This window comes from Neofelis nebulosa, chromosome 12 (genome assembly GCF_028018385.1).
Source record: "Neofelis nebulosa isolate mNeoNeb1 chromosome 12, mNeoNeb1.pri, whole genome shotgun sequence".
Lineage (NCBI taxonomy): Eukaryota > Metazoa > Chordata > Mammalia > Carnivora > Felidae > Neofelis > Neofelis nebulosa.
This window is the reverse complement of record NC_080793.1, coordinates 94,671,362-94,689,914: the sequence shown is the minus strand read 5'-3', so window position 1 is coordinate 94,689,914 and position 18,553 is coordinate 94,671,362. Positions and strand designations below refer to the sequence as shown.

The following is an 18,553-nucleotide window of genomic DNA, read 5'->3' as shown; positions in this document are numbered from 1 at the left end:
AGATGCCCTGACTGCTGGGACCTCACATCCTCAGGACCCGGATGGACCCGGACAGACGCCCAGGACCTCAAAACTATCACAGAGACAGAGGATCCACCACCGTCTGGTCTCAGAAAGGCCGGGACACCTCAGGAGGCAGAAACGAGCGCTTCCCTCGTACTTCTGTAGGAGACCCTCGCTGGCAGGTCTCTGGCATCACCTCTGTCCACAGAGGAACACATTCCCACAGCTGAGTGTGATGACCCCAAGGCGAGGGACCTGGAGGGCAGCTCACTCCCACCACCGGAGACACTCCAGAGAGGAGTGACGAACTAGACTCTCAGCGACCCACCCGGGACAGCGCAGAGCCAAAGCCCCTGACGAGGTCAGGACAGTGAGTGCGGACAGAAATCCCGGCAGCACGCAGGAAAGCAGCTACAGGCTTCACCACAGCTCCCCGTGAGCAGAAGCGCAGCCACTGGGACAATGACGGCGTCCCTGGGCTACAGCAGTAAAGTGCACGCCCACCAGGGAGCCGCCCTTGCCCAGCACCCCGCCGTAGGGTGGGTGCCTGGAGTCCCACCGGGCAGTCCGCACCCTTGGAGCGGCTGGCGGTGGGGGGGTTTCCACGCCTGGGTGGCCACCGCACAGCTGGACCCGGGGGCGCTGAGCACCAGGCGGAGGGGGCAGACAGCGGGCACCTGGCCCGCTGTGGCGTGGGAGGAGTGATGGGGAAGCTGAGGGCGCCCTGTCTGGAGCTGGCCTACCCTCAGGTCTCCTGCGGCCCAGCCCAAGCGTGTCCCAGTGCCACCGCCCGCCCCCCCCCCCCCCCGGCGGCCCACACTCCTCCTCCACGCCCAGGCCACAGTCTACGGGTGCCACACTCCCCCAGCCCTCCCAGCCTGGTAGGCTGTCACCCACGGGCCTAGGAACTGGCCACCTGAAGGCGCCATGTGTCCTGATGCTGCAGAGGGAAGACAGCCTTGCCACCTGCTGAGGACTTACAGCTCTGCACGTCGACGACGCTCTCCAGAGAAGGAGGGAGAGAAGGCTCTCCCCACCTGGGAGAAGCCCCAGCAAGGCCTCCCTCTCCCTTGGGATGAACAAGGTGGAGTCTGGGGAGCAGGAACACATGTTCACCCTCACAGCACATGCACCCTCTCCTAGGGCACAGCAGGGCTCTGTCCTCCTTCCCAGGCCAAGCACAAAGGCCTCCCCACATCCAAGAGGCAGTCAGAACCCTCACTTGGCTGAAACGTTCTCCCACAAGACCACGTGTGGTGATAACTGAGGAACTAACACCAAGCGAGCAGAAATGAGCACAGAACAAATTCAGATTTAAAATAAAGTGGGGGGGGGGGGGGGCGGGGAGCTCCTGGGCAGCTCTGTCAGTTAAGCATCCAACTCTTGGTTTCAGCTTAGGTCATGACCATGAAGTTTATGAGTTCGAGCCCCAAGACTGGCTCTGCACTGACAGCGAGCCGGCTTGGGACTCTCTCCCTTATCCTGCCGGCCACCTCCCCCCACCCCTCCCCAAGCGCACTCACTCTCAAAATAAACTTTAAAATAAAAAAATAGATAAAGCGTGAAAAGCACAGGTCCAGAGTAGCCTGGTGACTGAGTTGAAAAGGGAAAGGAAACAGAAACACAAGCCCTAAGAGCCAGAGCTATGCGGTGAGGGAGGGGCCCAGCTACCCTGCAGGGTGGTCCTCGGAGGCCAGTGATCTCCCGGCCTGATGTACTTTTACTCCAGATCCAGAACTTGCTCCTTCACCTGACACACCTTCTGAAACTCGGTCCCTTAGCCCCACTCTAAACGAAGCCTTAGCCTTACATAACATGAAGATACACCACTCGTCCCACTAAGGAATTGGAAGACGTGTGTTTGTTCTGTGAAATGATTCAGGGGTCACTACAATAACCTGACAACAAAAGAGACTTGTGTGGGAATATCCAGGCTTCACCCACCCAGGAACCACCAGGGGCCCAGCGGACCCCACAAAGAACAGCTTTAGGTTAGGCCTCACCCCCATTCATCGAAGATCTTGAGCAAAGCCTGCAGTCTCGGTTCTTCTGCTCCCCTCGCTGTGCCAGGGGTAACAAAATGCAAAGGCAGAACAGGGGCCACCTGCGTGGCCACAGCTTGCCCTACAGCTGACCCAGCACACCCAGCGCAGAAACAACTGAGCAGGCAACCCCCAAAGCCCGCACCAGCCTGTAGGAGCTGCTGGACTGGGTCAGGGCTCTAACCCCAGTCCAAAGGGAATGACAGTTTTCACTTGCCAGGCATGACTCGCCCAGCTCCTGCTCACCTCATCCTGTACCAACTCCACGACAGGGGTTTTGTTACTAGTTCCGCTCTCCAAATGCAGAAAGGGAGTCTGGGCCAGGCAGCGGTAGAACTGGGACTGTGCCCAGCTCTGCGTGACTCCAATTCCCAAGCTCTTAACACCTCCCCCACCCACCCGCCCGGGCCCGGCCCCCGCCCCGCCTGGCGCCTGGCGCCCAGCGCAACACCTAGGGCCCCTCCCCTGCCCACCACATTCCAGCCTGGTTGTATCAGCAGAACGTCAGGGAGATCTGGGGCTTCACACAAATCCACAAGCTTCTCTTCCTGGATTCACCTTCTTGGGAGTCCTTATTGGACTTCTCCTGAAAGCCCTCACCGAATTAAGAAAAACAACCCCTTTAAATCCTAGAAGATTTTGGAGAAAAACCTGTGAGCAATACTCCATTATTATTGGCGGCAGCAGCGGCGGGGCAATTCCCTGCGTCTTGAAGGATAAACTCCCTCCGTGCTGGGGGAGAACACCATCCCGGGCACTTGCCTTCTTCAACCTCTAGAGCTGCGGGGACTCCCATCCCGGCTCCCGCTACCCCCGCGGCTGGGCAGTCGGAGGTGGCACCGCCTGGGGCTGGGGCAAAAGGTGCTACGAGGACGTGGCACTGACCTGGGGGGGTGGGGGGGAGGGGAGCGCTGGGGGCGGGAAACGCGCCGAGCAGGACGGGGGTTGCAGTGTTGCTGGGGGGGACGCGGAACTACCCAGGGCGGAGGAGGGGGCCCCAGGGGGTCGTGGACCCGAACCCTGGGGGAGTGGGGAGTGTTGCTGGGGGTACGCGGAACTACCCGGGGCAAAGAAGGGGGCGCCAGGGGGGTCGTGGACCCGACCCTGGGGGTGGGGAGTGTTGCTGAAGAGATGCAGAACTACCCAGGGTGGGGTAGGGGGTACTAGGGGATCTTGGGCCCGACCCTGGGGTGGGGGGGTGTCAGGGATCCGGATCCGACGGGGGGGAGGGGGAGTGTTGCTAGGGGGACGCGGAATTACCGCGGGCGGGGGAGGGAGTGCCAGGGGGTCGTGGACCCGACCCTGGGTAGGGGATTGCTGCTGGGGAGATGCGGAACTACCCCAGGGCGGCGCGATGGCCCGGGACCGCGCCGACCTTCCGCCGCTCACCTGCGCGTGGGCCACCACCAGGCTCTTGTTGCCTTCCCCGTGGTACCCCCATTCATTCTCGTCCATCTTCCCCTCGTCCATCCCCCGGCGCGGCCCTGGCGCCTCACGCGGCCGCGAGCTGGAAACCGCCGGTCCGCCTGGGCAGCAGCCGCCGCCGTCGGGGGGAGGAGCGCCTGTCAGCCGCGGCCTCCCCTCGACCCCGCGGCCCCGACTTCCAGGCTCATAGTCGCCGGAAGCCACGCCCACGGTGGCTGCCATGGCCAAGCCGGGCAACTTCCGGGTTTACGCCCGCTTCCCCTCCATTGAGCACTACGGTGGATAGGCAGGAGGCCATCTTGGATGCTGGCACATGACTCACTTCCGGAGCGCGGATTTTAGAACAGGAAAGGAGGTTTCCGCCCCGGGCGCCGGAAGTGAGGCAAGCGGGAGGAGCCGGCGGCTCCTCCGCGCCCGGGACCCGCCTGGCCGGGAGTAGAGGTTCGGCGGCCTGGGAGACAGGGAAGACGCGGCCCAGCCGGCGGGTAGCGGGGTGTACGGGCGAGCTGGCAAGTGGGACGGGGGCGTCCACACAGGCCGGGGGCTATGGCGGTCGGGGGAGTGCGTGGTCCGTGGGCCTTGGACCACCGAGATGTGGAAGCCCCAGTAAGGCACTTGGCGGCTCCGAGCCCCCGCTTCCTTTTCTGTAAAGTGGGATGTGACTCATCTCACACGAGTTATTAATATCACCGTTTGCTCGTTACCCGACGCAGAATCACCCGCAGTCCCACGAGGTAGCGCTCTGTACACTGTACAAACGAGGAAGCGTGGCTCCGAGAGGCGAGTGGACTCCCAAGTGGTGCTTTTGCCAGAGGAGTGGGTTTCGTGGACCTTGAGCTCGAGGTTGGGGTTTGAAATCTGCCCCTGCCACGTAACGATGGCGAGGCGGAGGGCAGGTCGCTCCCGGCCTTGGTGTTTCCATTAGGGAAGTGACACTAACGATACCATCTTCTAGAGCTGCAGTCACGGTTAAATTCGATCAGCGGTTCCCAAACTCTTAGTCTCAAGACCACCTTATTCTCTTTAAAAATGAGAGCCTCGGGGCGCCTGAGTGGCTCAGTCGGTTAAGGGTCCGATTTCAGCTCGGGTCACGATCTCGCGGTCCGTGAGTTCGAGCCCCGCGTAGGGCTCTGGGCTGATGGCTCAGAGCCTGGAGCCTGCTTCCGATTCTGTGTCTCCCTCTCTCTCTGCCCCTCCCCCGTTCATGCTCTGTCTCTCTCTGTCCCAAAAATAAATTAAAAAAAAAAAAAAAAAGTTGAAAAAAAAATTAAAAAAAAAAATGAGAGCCTCAAAAAGTTTGCTAGTGTGGGTTATATCTATCAATGTTCACCGTATTATAAATGTGAAATTTAGAAGAATACTTTTCGTCTTAAAAATAAACATTATATTCTTAAAAACCTGTATCTCCCAAAAGTACAGAGAAGAGTGGGAATTGTTTTACATTTTTTTAAATCTCCTTAAAGTTTTAAAGATTCATAGAACATAGCTGGATTCTCACATCTGCTTCTGCATGCACTGTTGCAATATACCGCTTTGAAGTATATGAGGAAAATCCAGCCTCAGATACATGGTCCAACAAGGAAAGAGCTACAAACCAACCTCCGAACAGCTTAGAGCACCACCAGACACCTGGCAAGGCCTTGGAAACTGATGAAATGAAGCTGGTGAGTCAGGAAAACAAGCTGATGGCTTTGAGGACTGGCCCAGGTGGAAAGCAGCTCCGAACCCTCCCCAGGGATGGCTGAAAAAGGGGGTAGAAATAGTCCACTCATCAGGGGTAAGTAGTCCCCAGCGGGGAGGGGATGCCCACTCACAGAAGGCCTTCCCACACCCTCATAAGGTCAGGGGACCCTAAACATGTTTGAGATTTTCTCAACATCTGTGACCAGAGTATTAGGATCATATTAAGTATTAAAACATTGCTTTAAGGAAACCTCTGTGGTGCTGAAAATGTTCTGTATCTTGGTGGTATTTTTTTTCAGGGAGCATTTTCTCACAGTGTTTAGAGTTACTAGCATATGGTGATGATGAAAAGATTAAACTTTGGTTTCATGATTGTTTTTAAATTCTCCACAGATGCACTGGTGGACCATGCCCACCCCATCCCCAACTTGGTACACCACTGGCTACAGGGAAAGAGAGAGGTGCTTTGAAAGAATTATGGTGGAGTAACAACGTGGAGAAGAGTGGACCCATCTGCAGCGGTTGGAGGAAAAGAAGAAAAGGCTAGAAAAGACACTAGCATTGGGAGAAGTACCTCTTCCTCTATTCAGCCCATGTGGTCTTTTTTTTTTTTAATGTTGAGAGGGCAAGCGTCAGCGCACACAAGTGGGGGAGGGGCGGGGAGAGGAGGTTCATGCAATGAAGCTCACTCATGTGGCTTGTGTGGAAGTGATCGTGGGGAGAGTCACCCTCAGCTGGGTGGCAAAGAGGCCAGGAGGTCAGCATGTGCTGCCAGCAGCGATCCAGGCACCTCTGGTGACAGCAAAAGGAAACGGCTGGGCAGTAGCGAAGATGGAAACACCTGGTGAGCCGAAGGATCGTGTGCTTCTTGGTTGCTCTGAAGTTTCTGAGTAGTGAACTCCATCTTTTGCTAAAATAATTTGAGTTGTGCTCCTTTCACTCATAACCTGAAGAGCTCAAGCTAATAAGAGGGAGCACTGGGATGGACCAGTCACCTCAGGCAGTGTCGAAGTGAAGCAGAGCCCAAAGGGCCATTGTTAGCAGGGATTCCTGCATGAGGACAGTGTGACTAGGAGCTTCCTACTCCATTTGGTCCCAGCTGTACTCCCACCATGTCAGTCCGTGCCTTCTCCTTTTGTGTTTAAAAAGGAAAAGAGATGGGGCACCTGGGTGGCTCAGTCGGTTAAGCGTCTGACTCTTGGTTTTAGCTCAGATCATATCGTGGTTTGGGAGTTGGAGCCCCGCATCGGGCTCTGTGCTGACAGCTCAGAGCCTGGAGCCTGCTCCGGATTCTGTGTTTCCCTCTCTCTCTCTGCCCCTCCCCCACTCGTGCCATGTCTCTCTTAAAAAATAAACATTAAAAAAAATTTTTTAAAGAAATAAAAAACATTAAAAAAAATGATAAATTTAAGGAGAAAGAAAAACACCAGACTCTAACTGAGGGACATCCCACAGAGTATCAGACCAGGATTCCTCAAGCCATCTGAGACATGGGAGACAGACACACCAGAGGAGCCTAAGGAGATGACACCCCTAAATGCAATGTGAGATCCAAAAAGGATGCTGGTGGGAAAATATTTGGAATTCAGTTAGTAGTAATGAACGAATGTTAATTCCTTCCTCCTGGGAAACAAACCATAGTTAAGTGTGTTAAGCGGGGGGTGCATGTGGGAAGTCAGTAAAATCTCACAATATTTGTGTAAATCCAAAAGAATTCATTTTTCAGCTTCTTTCAGGATTATATAATTATGTATTTTAAAATGTAAATCAAGTTGGCAAAATAAAAGCAGTCTTCACAGCAGTTGCCTTGGGTGATGGGGAAGGGACAGACAGGACACATGCACTGACAGAGCTAAATTTGGTCACATCAGTAAAAATAGCTGCAGCGAATCCTCTTGGACCCAACTTTTCCATGCCTACAGATTGCCCTACAAAACCCTCAAACAGGCAGCAGTGCTGGACGAGTCTTGGTTCCCAGCATGGGCACCTCAGACAGCCTTGGGCTGCACCCACCCACCCAAGCACAAGACCTGGGGGGAGGCTCTGCCACCTGTGTTCCAACAAGTTTCCCAGGTGACTCTCCACCACCAAATTATGGCATACTCAGAAGTCACTCCACCAAATAAGAAAACCAGTTACACTTGTACCGACATGAGCTCTGTGCATATGCAGTTGTGAAACAAACCTGTGTGTGAGCGTGTAAATGCAAAGAAAAGGGGACAGAAATTATTCTATCTGGGAGGGGGTGGGGGAGAGGGAGAAGCCAGGGAAGCCATGTCACTTTCCTCATATTGTTGGTTCAGAGGATGTATTCACAAAACACTTCCATGATAAAAATTTAAATGAATAAACTGTTGATACTTATATTTTTTTAACTGAGGTAGGCCTGTCACTGTGCATGCATGTGAAGGATGGCCACATATGTTGTTAAATACAGGGATAAATGTTTGAGTAGAAAAAAAATGTGTCTTATCGTGCACTGTTTTCTCTGGGGATCAGGCCATGATGAAATACATTACGTTTTTCTGTAACATTTGAATTCTGCATGAAAGACGTGAGTCTTTACACCGCATGCAGGGGAAGTCACTGGGAAGTCCTGCATGTGATGGCCTTGGAATACTCAGCTACAGGGAACTGGGCAGCTGTTATGGAGAATGGACCTTAAGATATTTAGGTCACTTGAACACACCATGGGCAAGATCTTGCTATCCTGAGCTGGTCCCACCAACTCCAAAATGCGTTAACTGGATAATGAGTCAGGGGGCCTTCAAGAGCACATAGCCCCTTCCCACACAAAGATATGGTGATGCTGAACACACCTCCCCCTTCTGCTGAAGGGACCACTAGAGGGTTAATAGGCTGGTGCCCTCTCCCCTGCCACTGCTTTTCCCCTTTCCCCCTTCTGGGAACTAGACATCAGAGACTAGGACATGCAAAAGCAATTGCACATATGGAGGGAAATTAGACCAGTAAACCCAGGGAAAGACATAACCTGAGACAACCTTAAGTTTACACCTCCGGCTGACCCTCAGCAAAAGCCCACCTACAACAGCCTAGAAAACAGTAACCAAGCACTCGGTAGAGAGGAGAACTGACTTCCAGAGTTGCCACATCTTAGATTCAAATGTCCAGTGTTTAAGAAAAAGTCACAAGAGGGGCGCCTGGGTGGCGCAGTCGGTTAAGCGTCCGACTTCAGCCAGGTCACGATCTCGCGGTCCGTGAGTTCGAGCCCCGCGTCAGGCTCTGGGCTGATGGCTCGGAGCCTGGAGCCTGTTTCCGATTCTGTGTCTCCCTCTCTCTCTGCCCCTCCCCCGTTCATGCTCTGTCTCTCTCTGTCCCAAAAATAAATTAAAAACATTAAAAAAAAAAAAAAAAAAAAAAAAAAAAAAAAAAAAAAAAAAAGAAAAAGTCACAAGACATGTAAAGAGACAGAAGGAAATATGGCCTATTCAAATGAAAAAAATAAGCCAACAGAAACTGTCCTGGAGAAAAACCAGATGACATTTAGACAAAGAGTTTAAAACAACTGTCTTAAAGATGCTCAAAGAACTAAAGGAGGATGTGGAGAAGGTCAAGAATGTGGTGTATGAACAAATTGGGAAGAAAAATTAAGAGACTTTAAACACTAAAACCAAAAGAAATTCCAGAACTAGAAATTACAATAAATTAAATGAAAAAGTCACTCAAGGGATTCAAAGGCAGATCTGACTCTCTATTTTCAGTGCTCAAGAATAGAAATGCTGAAATTTGAAATTTTAGGATCAGAGAGAAAACAGGTTGAAAAGTGAACAGAGCCTGAGGAACCTGTAGGGTGCCGTCAGTGAGACCAATGTCCACACTGAGTGTATCCCAAAAGGACAAGAGAGAAAGGGGAGGAAAGAATACTTGAAGAAATCATGGCTAAAACTGTTCCAAATTTGGTGAATGACATGAATAGAAGTATCTAAGATGTTCAACAAATTCCAAGCATGATGAACTCAAACGCACATCAGGACACATAATCAAACTGTCAAAAGACAAACAGAGCAAATCTTGAAAGCAGCAAGAAAAAAGACTCATCTCATACAAGCGTCCTCAGTAAAACATCAGAGGTTTCCCCTAAGAAACTGGAGGCCAGAAAACAGTGGGCCAATACATTAAAGTGATAAAAAGAAAAAATTGTCAACCAAGAGTCCTGTGTCTGTCAAAATTGTCCTTCAAAAGTGAGGGAGAAATCAGGACATTCCAAGATATATGAAAAGGGAGTTTGGGACCATAAGACCTGTCCCACAAGGAATGCTGACGCGTGTCCTATAGGCTGAAACACAACAAAAAGCCACATGAAGAAATAAAGGTCTCAATAAAGGTAAGTGCATGGACAACGATAAAATCTAGTATTACTATAACAATTGCTTGTAACTGTATTTTTTGTTTTCTATGATTTAGGAAAATGATGCATGAAAATAGTTTATTTTTTTATACACACAATATACAAAGATGTAATTTTATAACATCAATGACTGAAAGAGGTGGGGACGGATCTGTAAATGAGCAGAATTTTTATACGTTTGAAGTTATCTAGTTATAAACTCAAATTATAATGTTATAACTTCAGGATGTTAAAGTGTAATCCCCATGGTAACTGCAAAGAAAATAGTAATCGAATGAACATTTTTTAAAAGGGAATTAAAACTTTTCGCTTTTAAAACAACGGGGCACCTGGGTGGCTCAGTCGGTTAAGCATCTGACTTCAGCTCAGGTCATGATCTCACAGTTGGTGAATTCAAGCCCTGCATTGTGCTCTGCGCTGACAGCTCACTCTCTCTCTCTGCCCCTCTCCAGCTTGTGCTCTCTCTCTCTCTCTCTCTCTCTCTCTCAATAATAAGTAAATAAACTTTAAAAAAATCTTTAAAAGGAAGGAAGGAAGAAAAGAATACAAAAATCCCTTATATAAGACAGCCAGTGTGGACAAAATGATAAAGACAGAAAGTAGAAAGAGGGTGTCTAGGATTAGCAGGTAGGGGGCAGGGGTTCCTGCTGATTGGGGACAGAGACCAGTTCTGCAAGACAAAAACAGTTCTGGATGGGCGCCTGGGTGGCTCAGCTGCTTGAGCATCCGACTTCAGCTCAAGTCATGATCTTGCAGTTCATGGGTTCGAGCCCCGCATCAGGCTCTGTGCTGACAGCTCAGAGCCTGGAGCCTGCTTGGGATTCTGTCCCCCCCTCACTGCCCCTCCTCCACTCATACTGTCTCTCTCTCTCTCTCTCTCTCAAAAAATAAACATTTAAAAAAAAAACAATTCTGGAGACAAGTGCTGAGGACAAACAACAATATGAACATACTTCATACCACCAATCTATACACTTAACAATGGTTCAAATGGTAAATTTGGTATAATATGTATTTTGTCACAATAAAAAATTTAAAAGCAAAAAAGTAAAGGATAAATGAAGACTCTCTCACACAAACAAAATTGAAGGAATTTGTTGCCAGTAGACCCGCCCAGTTTGAAATGTTAAAAGTTTTTCAAAGAGAAATGATATAAAGGAGAACTGCAAATCTATATAAAGAAAGAAGAGCATTACAAAAAGAATAAGTACAGGTTAAAAAATTGTATTGTTCTTACTATTTTTTTAATGTTTATTTTTGAGAAAGAGCACAAGCAGTGGAGGGGCAGAAAGAGAAAGGAACAGAGGATCTGAAGTGGGTTCTGTGCTGACAGCAGTGAGCCCAATACAGAGGCTTGAACTCATGAACCATGAGATTAAGACCTGAACCATGAGATCATGACGCTTAACTGACTGAGCCACCCGGGCGCCCTTATTCTTTCTTTCTTTCTTTATTTATTTTTAAGAGAAAAAGAGAACACATGCACGAGTGAGGGTGGGGCTGAGGGAGAGAGAGAGAATCTTAAGCAGACTCCACATTCAACATGGAGCTCAAGGTGGGACTCTATTCCACGACTGTGAGATCATGACCTGAGCTGAAATCAAGAATTAGATGCTTAACTGATCAACTCCCCCAAAATATGACAATCCTTAACATGTTGTCCCCTAACAACAGGGGGTCCAACTATGTGAGGCAAAAGCTGGTAGAACTGCAGGGGGAACTTGAGGAATCCACTATTACAGTTGGAGATTGGAACGCCCCTTTCTCAGACATGGGCAGACCCAGCGGGCAGACAATCAGGAAGGACACAGTTGAACTCAACAGCACCTTCAGTCTACTGCACATACTTGGCAACTGTAGACGACTTCATCCACCAACATCAGAATATACATCCTTCTGAAGCTCACACAGAAATTTACCAAGATAGACTACATTCTGGTCCCCAGAACACGTTCGTTCATTCATTCATTCATTCATTCATTTAACGTTTATTTATTTTTGAGAGAGCGTGAGCAGAGGAGGGGAGGGGAGAGAGGGAGACACAGAATCTGAAGCAGGCTCCAGGCTCAGAGCTGGATGGGGGCTCGAACTTATGAATGGTGAGATCATGACCTGAGCTGAAGTTGGACATTTAACTGACTGAGCCACCCAGGCGCCCCCACATTAACACATTTAAAAGAATAGAAATCATACAATGTATGCTCTCAGAACACAATGAAATTTAACTAGATTCAATAATACGAAAAAAATATAGAAAATCCCCAAATACTTAGAGATTAAACAACACATTTCTAAATAGCACATGAGTCAAAGAAACTTCAGGGGCGCCTGGGTGGCTCAGTCAGTTAAGCGGCCGACTTCGGCTCAGGTCATGATCTCTCGGTCCGTGAGTTCGAGCCCCATGTCGGGCTCTGTGCTGACAGCTCAGAGCCTGGAGCCTGTTTCAGATTCTGTGTCTCCCTCTCTCTGACCCTCCTCTGTTCATGCTCTATCTCTCCCTGTCTCAAAAATAAATAAAACGTTAAAAAAAAAAAAAAAGAAACTTCAACAGATATTTAAAAATAATTTGAACTAAATAAAAATTTAAATACAATTTATCAAAATTAGTGGGATGCAGGGGCGCCTGGGTGGCGCAGTCGGTTAAGCGTCCGACTTCAGCCAGGTCACCATCTCGCGGTCCGTGAGTTCGAGCCCCGCGTCAGGCTCTGGGCTGATGGCTCAGAGCCTGGAGCCTGTTTCCGATTCTGTGTCTCCCTCTCTCTCTGCCCCTCCCCCGTTCATGCTCTGTCTCTCTCTGTCCCAAAAATAAATAAAAAACGTTGAAAAAAAAAATTAAAAAAAAAAAAATTAGTGGGATGCATTAAAGCAGTAATTAGAGGGAAATTTACAGTACTGAATACATATTAACAAAAAAAGAAAGATCTAAAACCAATAACCTAAGGTTCCACTTTACAAAACTGTTTTTTTAAAAAGCAAATTAAATCCAAAATAAGGAGAAAGGAAGTAATAAAAATTAGATCAGAACCAATGAAATTAATTGGAAACCAATCAATAGAGAAAATCAACAAAACCAAAAAGCTTGGTTTCAAAGAACCAAAAAGGTTCTTTGAAAATATCAATAAAATTTATAAGCCTCTAATCAGGCTAGGATAAAAAGAATTACTAAAATAGGAAATGAGAGAAGGGACATCACTACAGATCCTGTGGACATCAAGGGACAATAGAGTAATATTGTGAATAATTATATGCCAACAAATTTGATAACCTAGATGAATCAGACCAATTCTTAGAAAGACACAATCTACCAAAATTCACACAAGGAGAAATAGACCATCTGAATAGGCCTGTGTCTAATATAGAATTCAAATGAATAATTAGTGATCTTCCAAAATAGAAAGCACTGGATTCTGTCCAGGGGGTTGCTGATGGGTTTGCTGAATTCTGCCAAACATTTAAGGAAGAAATTACACCAAATCTCTACAGTCCCTTTCAGAAGATAGAAGCAGAGGAAATACAGAATTCAGGATTTACTGTAAAGCTACAGTAGTTAAGAGAGTGTGGTGCTGGCAAAAGAACAGACAGATCAGTGGGACAGAGAAGACAGTGGTGCTGGAACAACTCACCCACATGCAAAGAGATGAATCTCCACGCTGACCTCACACCCTTCACAAAAATTAACTCAAATTGGATTATAGGTCTACATTTAAGACCCAAAACTATAAAACTACTGGAAGATAATGTAGAAACCCTAGACAAGTTTGGGTTTGCAATGACTTTTTAGAGACAACACCAAAGGCAGGGTCCATGAGAGAAATAACTGATAAGCTGGACTTCATTACAATTAAAAACTTCTGCTCTGCAGAAGACACTACCAAGAGAATGAGAAGACAGAAAAACTGGGAGAAAACACTTGTAAAAATATGTCTGCTAAAAAGACTTATCCAAAATATACCAAGAACTCTGAAAACTCAATGAGAAAGCTAAAGCCTATTTACAAAATAAGCAAAAGATCTGAACAGTCACCTCACCAGAGCAGAGATACAGATGGCAAACATATGAAAAGATGCTCCACATATGTCATCATAGAAATGGAAATCAAAACAAGAGACCACTACATACCTGCTAGAAGGGCAAAAATTGAAAACAGGGGCTCCCGGGAGGCTCAGTCGGTTATGCACACACTCTTGATTTCTGCTCACAGTTTATGATCTCACAGTTTATAAGATTGGCCCCATGTTGGGCTCTGAGCTGACAGCATAGAGTCTGCTTTGGGTTCTCTCTCTCCCTCTCTCTCTGCCCTTCCCCCACTCATTCTCACTCTCTCTCTCTCTCTCTCTCTCTCTCTCTCAATATAAATAAACAACTAAAAGAGAAGGGAAGAGGAAAAAGGAAAAGAAAAAAAGAAAAGGAAAAGAAAAGACAACATAAGACAAGATTGACAACAACAAATGCCAGTAAGGATGTGAAGCAAGAAGAACTCTCCATCATAGCGTGTGGGAATGCAAAATGGTGCAGCCACTTTTGAAAACAGTTGGGCAGTTTCAAACAAAACTAAACTTTACCATATAATCCAGCAATCATGCTCCTTGTTATTTATCCAGGTGAGTTGAAAATCTATATATACACAAAAAGCACGCAATTTTATTCAAAATTACAAAACTTGGAAGTAACCAGGATGTCCTTCAGTAGGCAAGTAAATAAACTCTGGTACATCCAAACAGTTGAATATTACTTAGCACTAAACAAGAAATTAGCTATCAAGACATGAAATATTTGTAGGAAATTTAAATGCATTTTACGAAGTGAAAGAAGCCAATATGAGAAGGCTCAATACTGTACGATTCCACCTATATTACATTCTGTAAAAACAAAACTTTGGAAACAGTAAAAAGATCAGTGGTTGCCCAGGGTTAGGGGCAGACAGTGACAAATAGGCAGAACACAGAGGATTTTTAGAGTCATGAAACTATTCTTTTTTCTACAATTAAGGGTGGATATGTTTCACAATCAACAGAATATACCCCAAGAGTGAACCCTTATGTAAACCATGAACTTAACGTGATAATGAAATAGTCTATTTTTTAACAGTCTTCTAATAAATGAAAGCTGAGAACCAGATGGCTTCATGAGGAATTCTGCAAAAACATTAAGAGAAATTAACCTCAATCCTTCTCAAAGACTTCCAAGAAACAGGAAGAGGAACACTTCCCAACTCATCTTAGGAGGCCGGTATTATGCTCATACAAAAGCCCAACAAAGACATAACAAGAAAGGAAAACTAAAGACCAGTATCCCTTGCGAATATAAATGCAGTGTCAGCAATAGATTACCACACCACATCCAGCAGCATATTAAAGTGATTATACACCACAACCAGTGGGGATTGATTCCAGGAATGCAAAAGTGGTTTAGCATATGAAAATAATGTAATATGTCATTAATAGAACAAAAGGAAAAAAAGCCTCATGACCATCTCAATGCATGAAGAATTAATTTGAAAAATTCCAACGTTCAATGAACGAAAATACTCAACAACTTAGAAATAGAAGGGAATTTTCTCAGGCTGATAAAGGTCATCTATACAAACTCAGCTAAAATATTGCAAAATAGTTAAAGATCGAAAGCTAACGATGTTCCCTCTCACCACTTTTATTCAACATGGTTCTGGAAATTATATCCAGGACATTTAGGCAAGAAAATAAAATAAAAGGCATTCTGTTGGAAAGAAAGAAGTAAAACTATATTCACAGAGAACATGAGCTTATATATAGAAATCCTAAGGTATACACACACACACACACACACACACACACACACACACACACAATATTAGTAAGTGACTTCAACAAAGTAGTAGGGAAAAAATACAAAAATCAGTTTCATTTCCATAAACTAGATTAGTAACAAATATGAAAATGAAATGGAAACAATTTCATATATAATTATATCAAGAGTATTAATACTTAGGAACATTTTAAAACCCACTACAAATTTATAATAAACAGTGTAGTAATAGCATAAAAACACATATGGAATAACAGAATGTAATATCCCAGAAATAAACCCTTGCATATATGGTCAAATGATTTTTGACAATGGTGGCATTAAATGAGAAAACAGTCTTTTCAACAAATGATGCTGGAAAAGTGTATATCTACATGCAAAAGAGTGAAGTCAGGCCCTCATCTTACCCCGTATACAAAAGTTAACTCAAAGTGGGTCAAATAACTAAAAGTAAAAGTTTTTCTTTCTTAAATCCCACATGTGAGTGAAATCATATAGTATTTGTCTTTCTCTGACTTATTCCACTTAGCATAATACATTCTAGCTCCATCCAAGTCATTGCAAGTGGCAATATTTCATTCTTTTTTATGGTTAAGTAATATCATAGGGGAAAAAAGAAAGAGGAAAACCAAGAAACGGACTTAACTACAGAGAACACATTGATGGTTACCAGAAGGGAGGTGGGTGGGAAATGGGAATGGTGGAAAATGATGATGGAGATTAAGGAGGGCATTTGTCTTAATGAGCACAGGGTGATATATAGAAGTGTTGAATCACTAAATTGTACACCTGAAACTAATATTATACTGTATGCTAACTAACTGGAATTTAAATGAAAACTTAAAAAGATAAAAGTAAAAGCTAACACTATAAAACTCAGAAATAAAGGGAAAAAGCTTCATAACAGTGGATTTAGCAATGATTCTTAAACATGACATAAAAGCACAGGCAACAAAAGAAAAGAGATAAATTAGACTTCATCAAAACTTAAAACTTTAATCAATCATAAGAGTGAAAATACAACCCAAAGAATAGGAGAAAATATTTGCAAATCATATATCTGATGAGAGATTAACATTTAAAATATACAAAAAAATACAACAACAAATAACCCAATTTAAAAATGGGCAAAGAGATTTCTTCACAAAAGATATAAATGGTCAATAAGCACCTGAAAAGATGATCAGCATCACTAATATTAGGGAAATGCAAACCAAAACCATAATGAGATAACACTTCACACCTATTAGAATGGCTATTATTTTTTTTTAAAACATCAAAAAGCAAGTGTTGGCAAGTATGTGGACAAATTGGAATAACTGTGCATTGCTCCTAGGATAGTAGGAATGTAAAATGGTGTAGCCGCTTTTGAAAATTGTATAGTGGTTCCTTCCTCAAAAAATTAAAAATTAGCAGGGTACCTCGGTGGCTCAGTTGGTTAAACGCCCAACTCTTGGTTTCAGCTCAGGTCATGATCTCGTGGTGCATGGGTTCGGGCTCTGCATTGCACTGACAGTGCGGAGCCTGCTTGGAATTCTCTCTCTCCTCTCTCTCTGCCCCTCCTCTGTGCTCTCTCTCTCTCTCAAAATAAATAAACTTTAAAAAAAAAATTTTAGAAAGTTAAAAATTACCATATGACCTGCAATACCACTTGGGGTATCTACCTAAAAGAATTGAAATAGAGACTAGAACAGACATTTGTATATTAATGTTAATAGCAGTAATACAATGGCAGAAACAATCAGTTGTCTACCTACAGATGAATGGATGAACAAAATGTAATATACACATAAATGAAATATTATTTAGCTTTTAGAAGGAATGGAATTATGACACCGGCTAAAAAACATAGATAAACCTTGAATACATTATGTTAACAAATAATCTAGGCAAAAAAGGCCACTTATTTTATGATTTCATTTATGTGAAATATATAGAATAGTCAAGTTCATAGAGACAGAAAGTAGTTGCCAGGCACGAGGGGAAAAGAGATTGGGGAGTTATTGTTTGATAAGCACAGAGTCTTCTGTTTGGGATGATGAACAAGTTGGAGATAAATAGTCATGGTTGTTCCACAACAGTTTAAAATGTACTTAATGCCAGTGAAGTATTCACTTAAAAATGACTAAAATGGTAATATTTTTTAAATGTTCATTTATTTTTGAGAGAGAGCAAGCAGGAGAGGAGCAGAGAGAGAGGGAGACAGAGGATCCAGAGCTGTCAGCACACAGCCCGACACAGGGCTCAAACTCACAAACTGAGAGATTATGACCTGAGCCAAAGTCAGACGCTTAACCAACTGAGCCACCCAGGTGCCCCATCCAACTGATTTTCAACAAGAGTGCCAAGACTGTTCAGTGGGCAAAGAGCAGTATCTTCAACAATGATGCTGGAATAACTGGACATCAACATGCTAGAATGAGATTGGATCCCTACCTCACACCACAGACAAAAGTCAAAAGTGGATGAGACACCTGAGTGTAAAAGCTAAAACATAAAACTCTTAGAAAGAAAGATAGATTTAAATCTTCATGACTTTGGATCAAGCCATGGTTTCTTAGGTATGATACCAGAAGACAAGCAATAAAAGAAAAAAATACAAGAAAAAAATACAAGAAAAAGAAAAAAACAAATTTGACTCCATCAAAATAGCAACCTTTGTGCACAAAAGGCCACTATCACTAATGCAAACAGGCAACCCGCAAAATAGGGGGATATATTTGAAAACCATGTATCTGGGAAAATTTAATACCCAGAATATATGAAGAACTATTACAATTCAGCAACTCAATTCAAAGAGCAAGTCCCCCTGGTTGGTTTCAACAAACCAGGGAGTGGTCCTGCCACCCTAGTGAGCTCAGAATGCAGTTACCACCATGGTGGGCCTGAAGGATGGAGAATCAAGCCAAAAGGAATTATTCTCAAGCCTAAAATCTAATAGGATTTTTTTTCCTTACTTGGGCCTTATTGGACTTACTTGGGACCCATAACCCCTTTCTTCTTTCTGATTTATCCTTTTGGGAGAATGCTTGCCTATGTCTGTCGCACCATTGTATTTTGGAAGCAGATAACTTGTTGGGTTTCACAGGATCACAGTGGGGGGTGAATATTCCCTCAGGCGGAATCACTACATTTAATGATGTTTACATGAGGTTTGGGACTCAGAACTGATACAGGGGTGAATTAAGACTTTGGGGGTGTTAGGAAGAGACTGGATGTACTCTGGATGTGAGAAAGATGCAAATTT

The 18,553-nt window shown here is 45.2% G+C and overlaps 1 protein-coding gene across 6 annotated transcripts in view; it reads right to left on the bottom strand.

Moving 5' to 3' along the window:
• Window positions 1-18,553, bottom strand: part of LOC131492219 (inositol-pentakisphosphate 2-kinase) — a 129,664-nt gene that overhangs the window by 45,830 nt on the left and 65,281 nt on the right. Inside the window, exon 1 of one of the 6 annotated variants that reach the window (XM_058695968.1) lies at window positions 3,435-3,670. The exons of the other annotated variants lie outside the window; for them this stretch is intronic. Within the exon in view, the coding sequence (XP_058551951.1) occupies window positions 3,435-3,515 (81 nt within the window). The 5' untranslated portion in view covers window positions 3,516-3,670. Of the gene's footprint in view, window positions 1-3,434; window positions 3,671-18,553 lie in introns of those variants that run through there. 6 annotated transcript variants of the gene reach the window in all.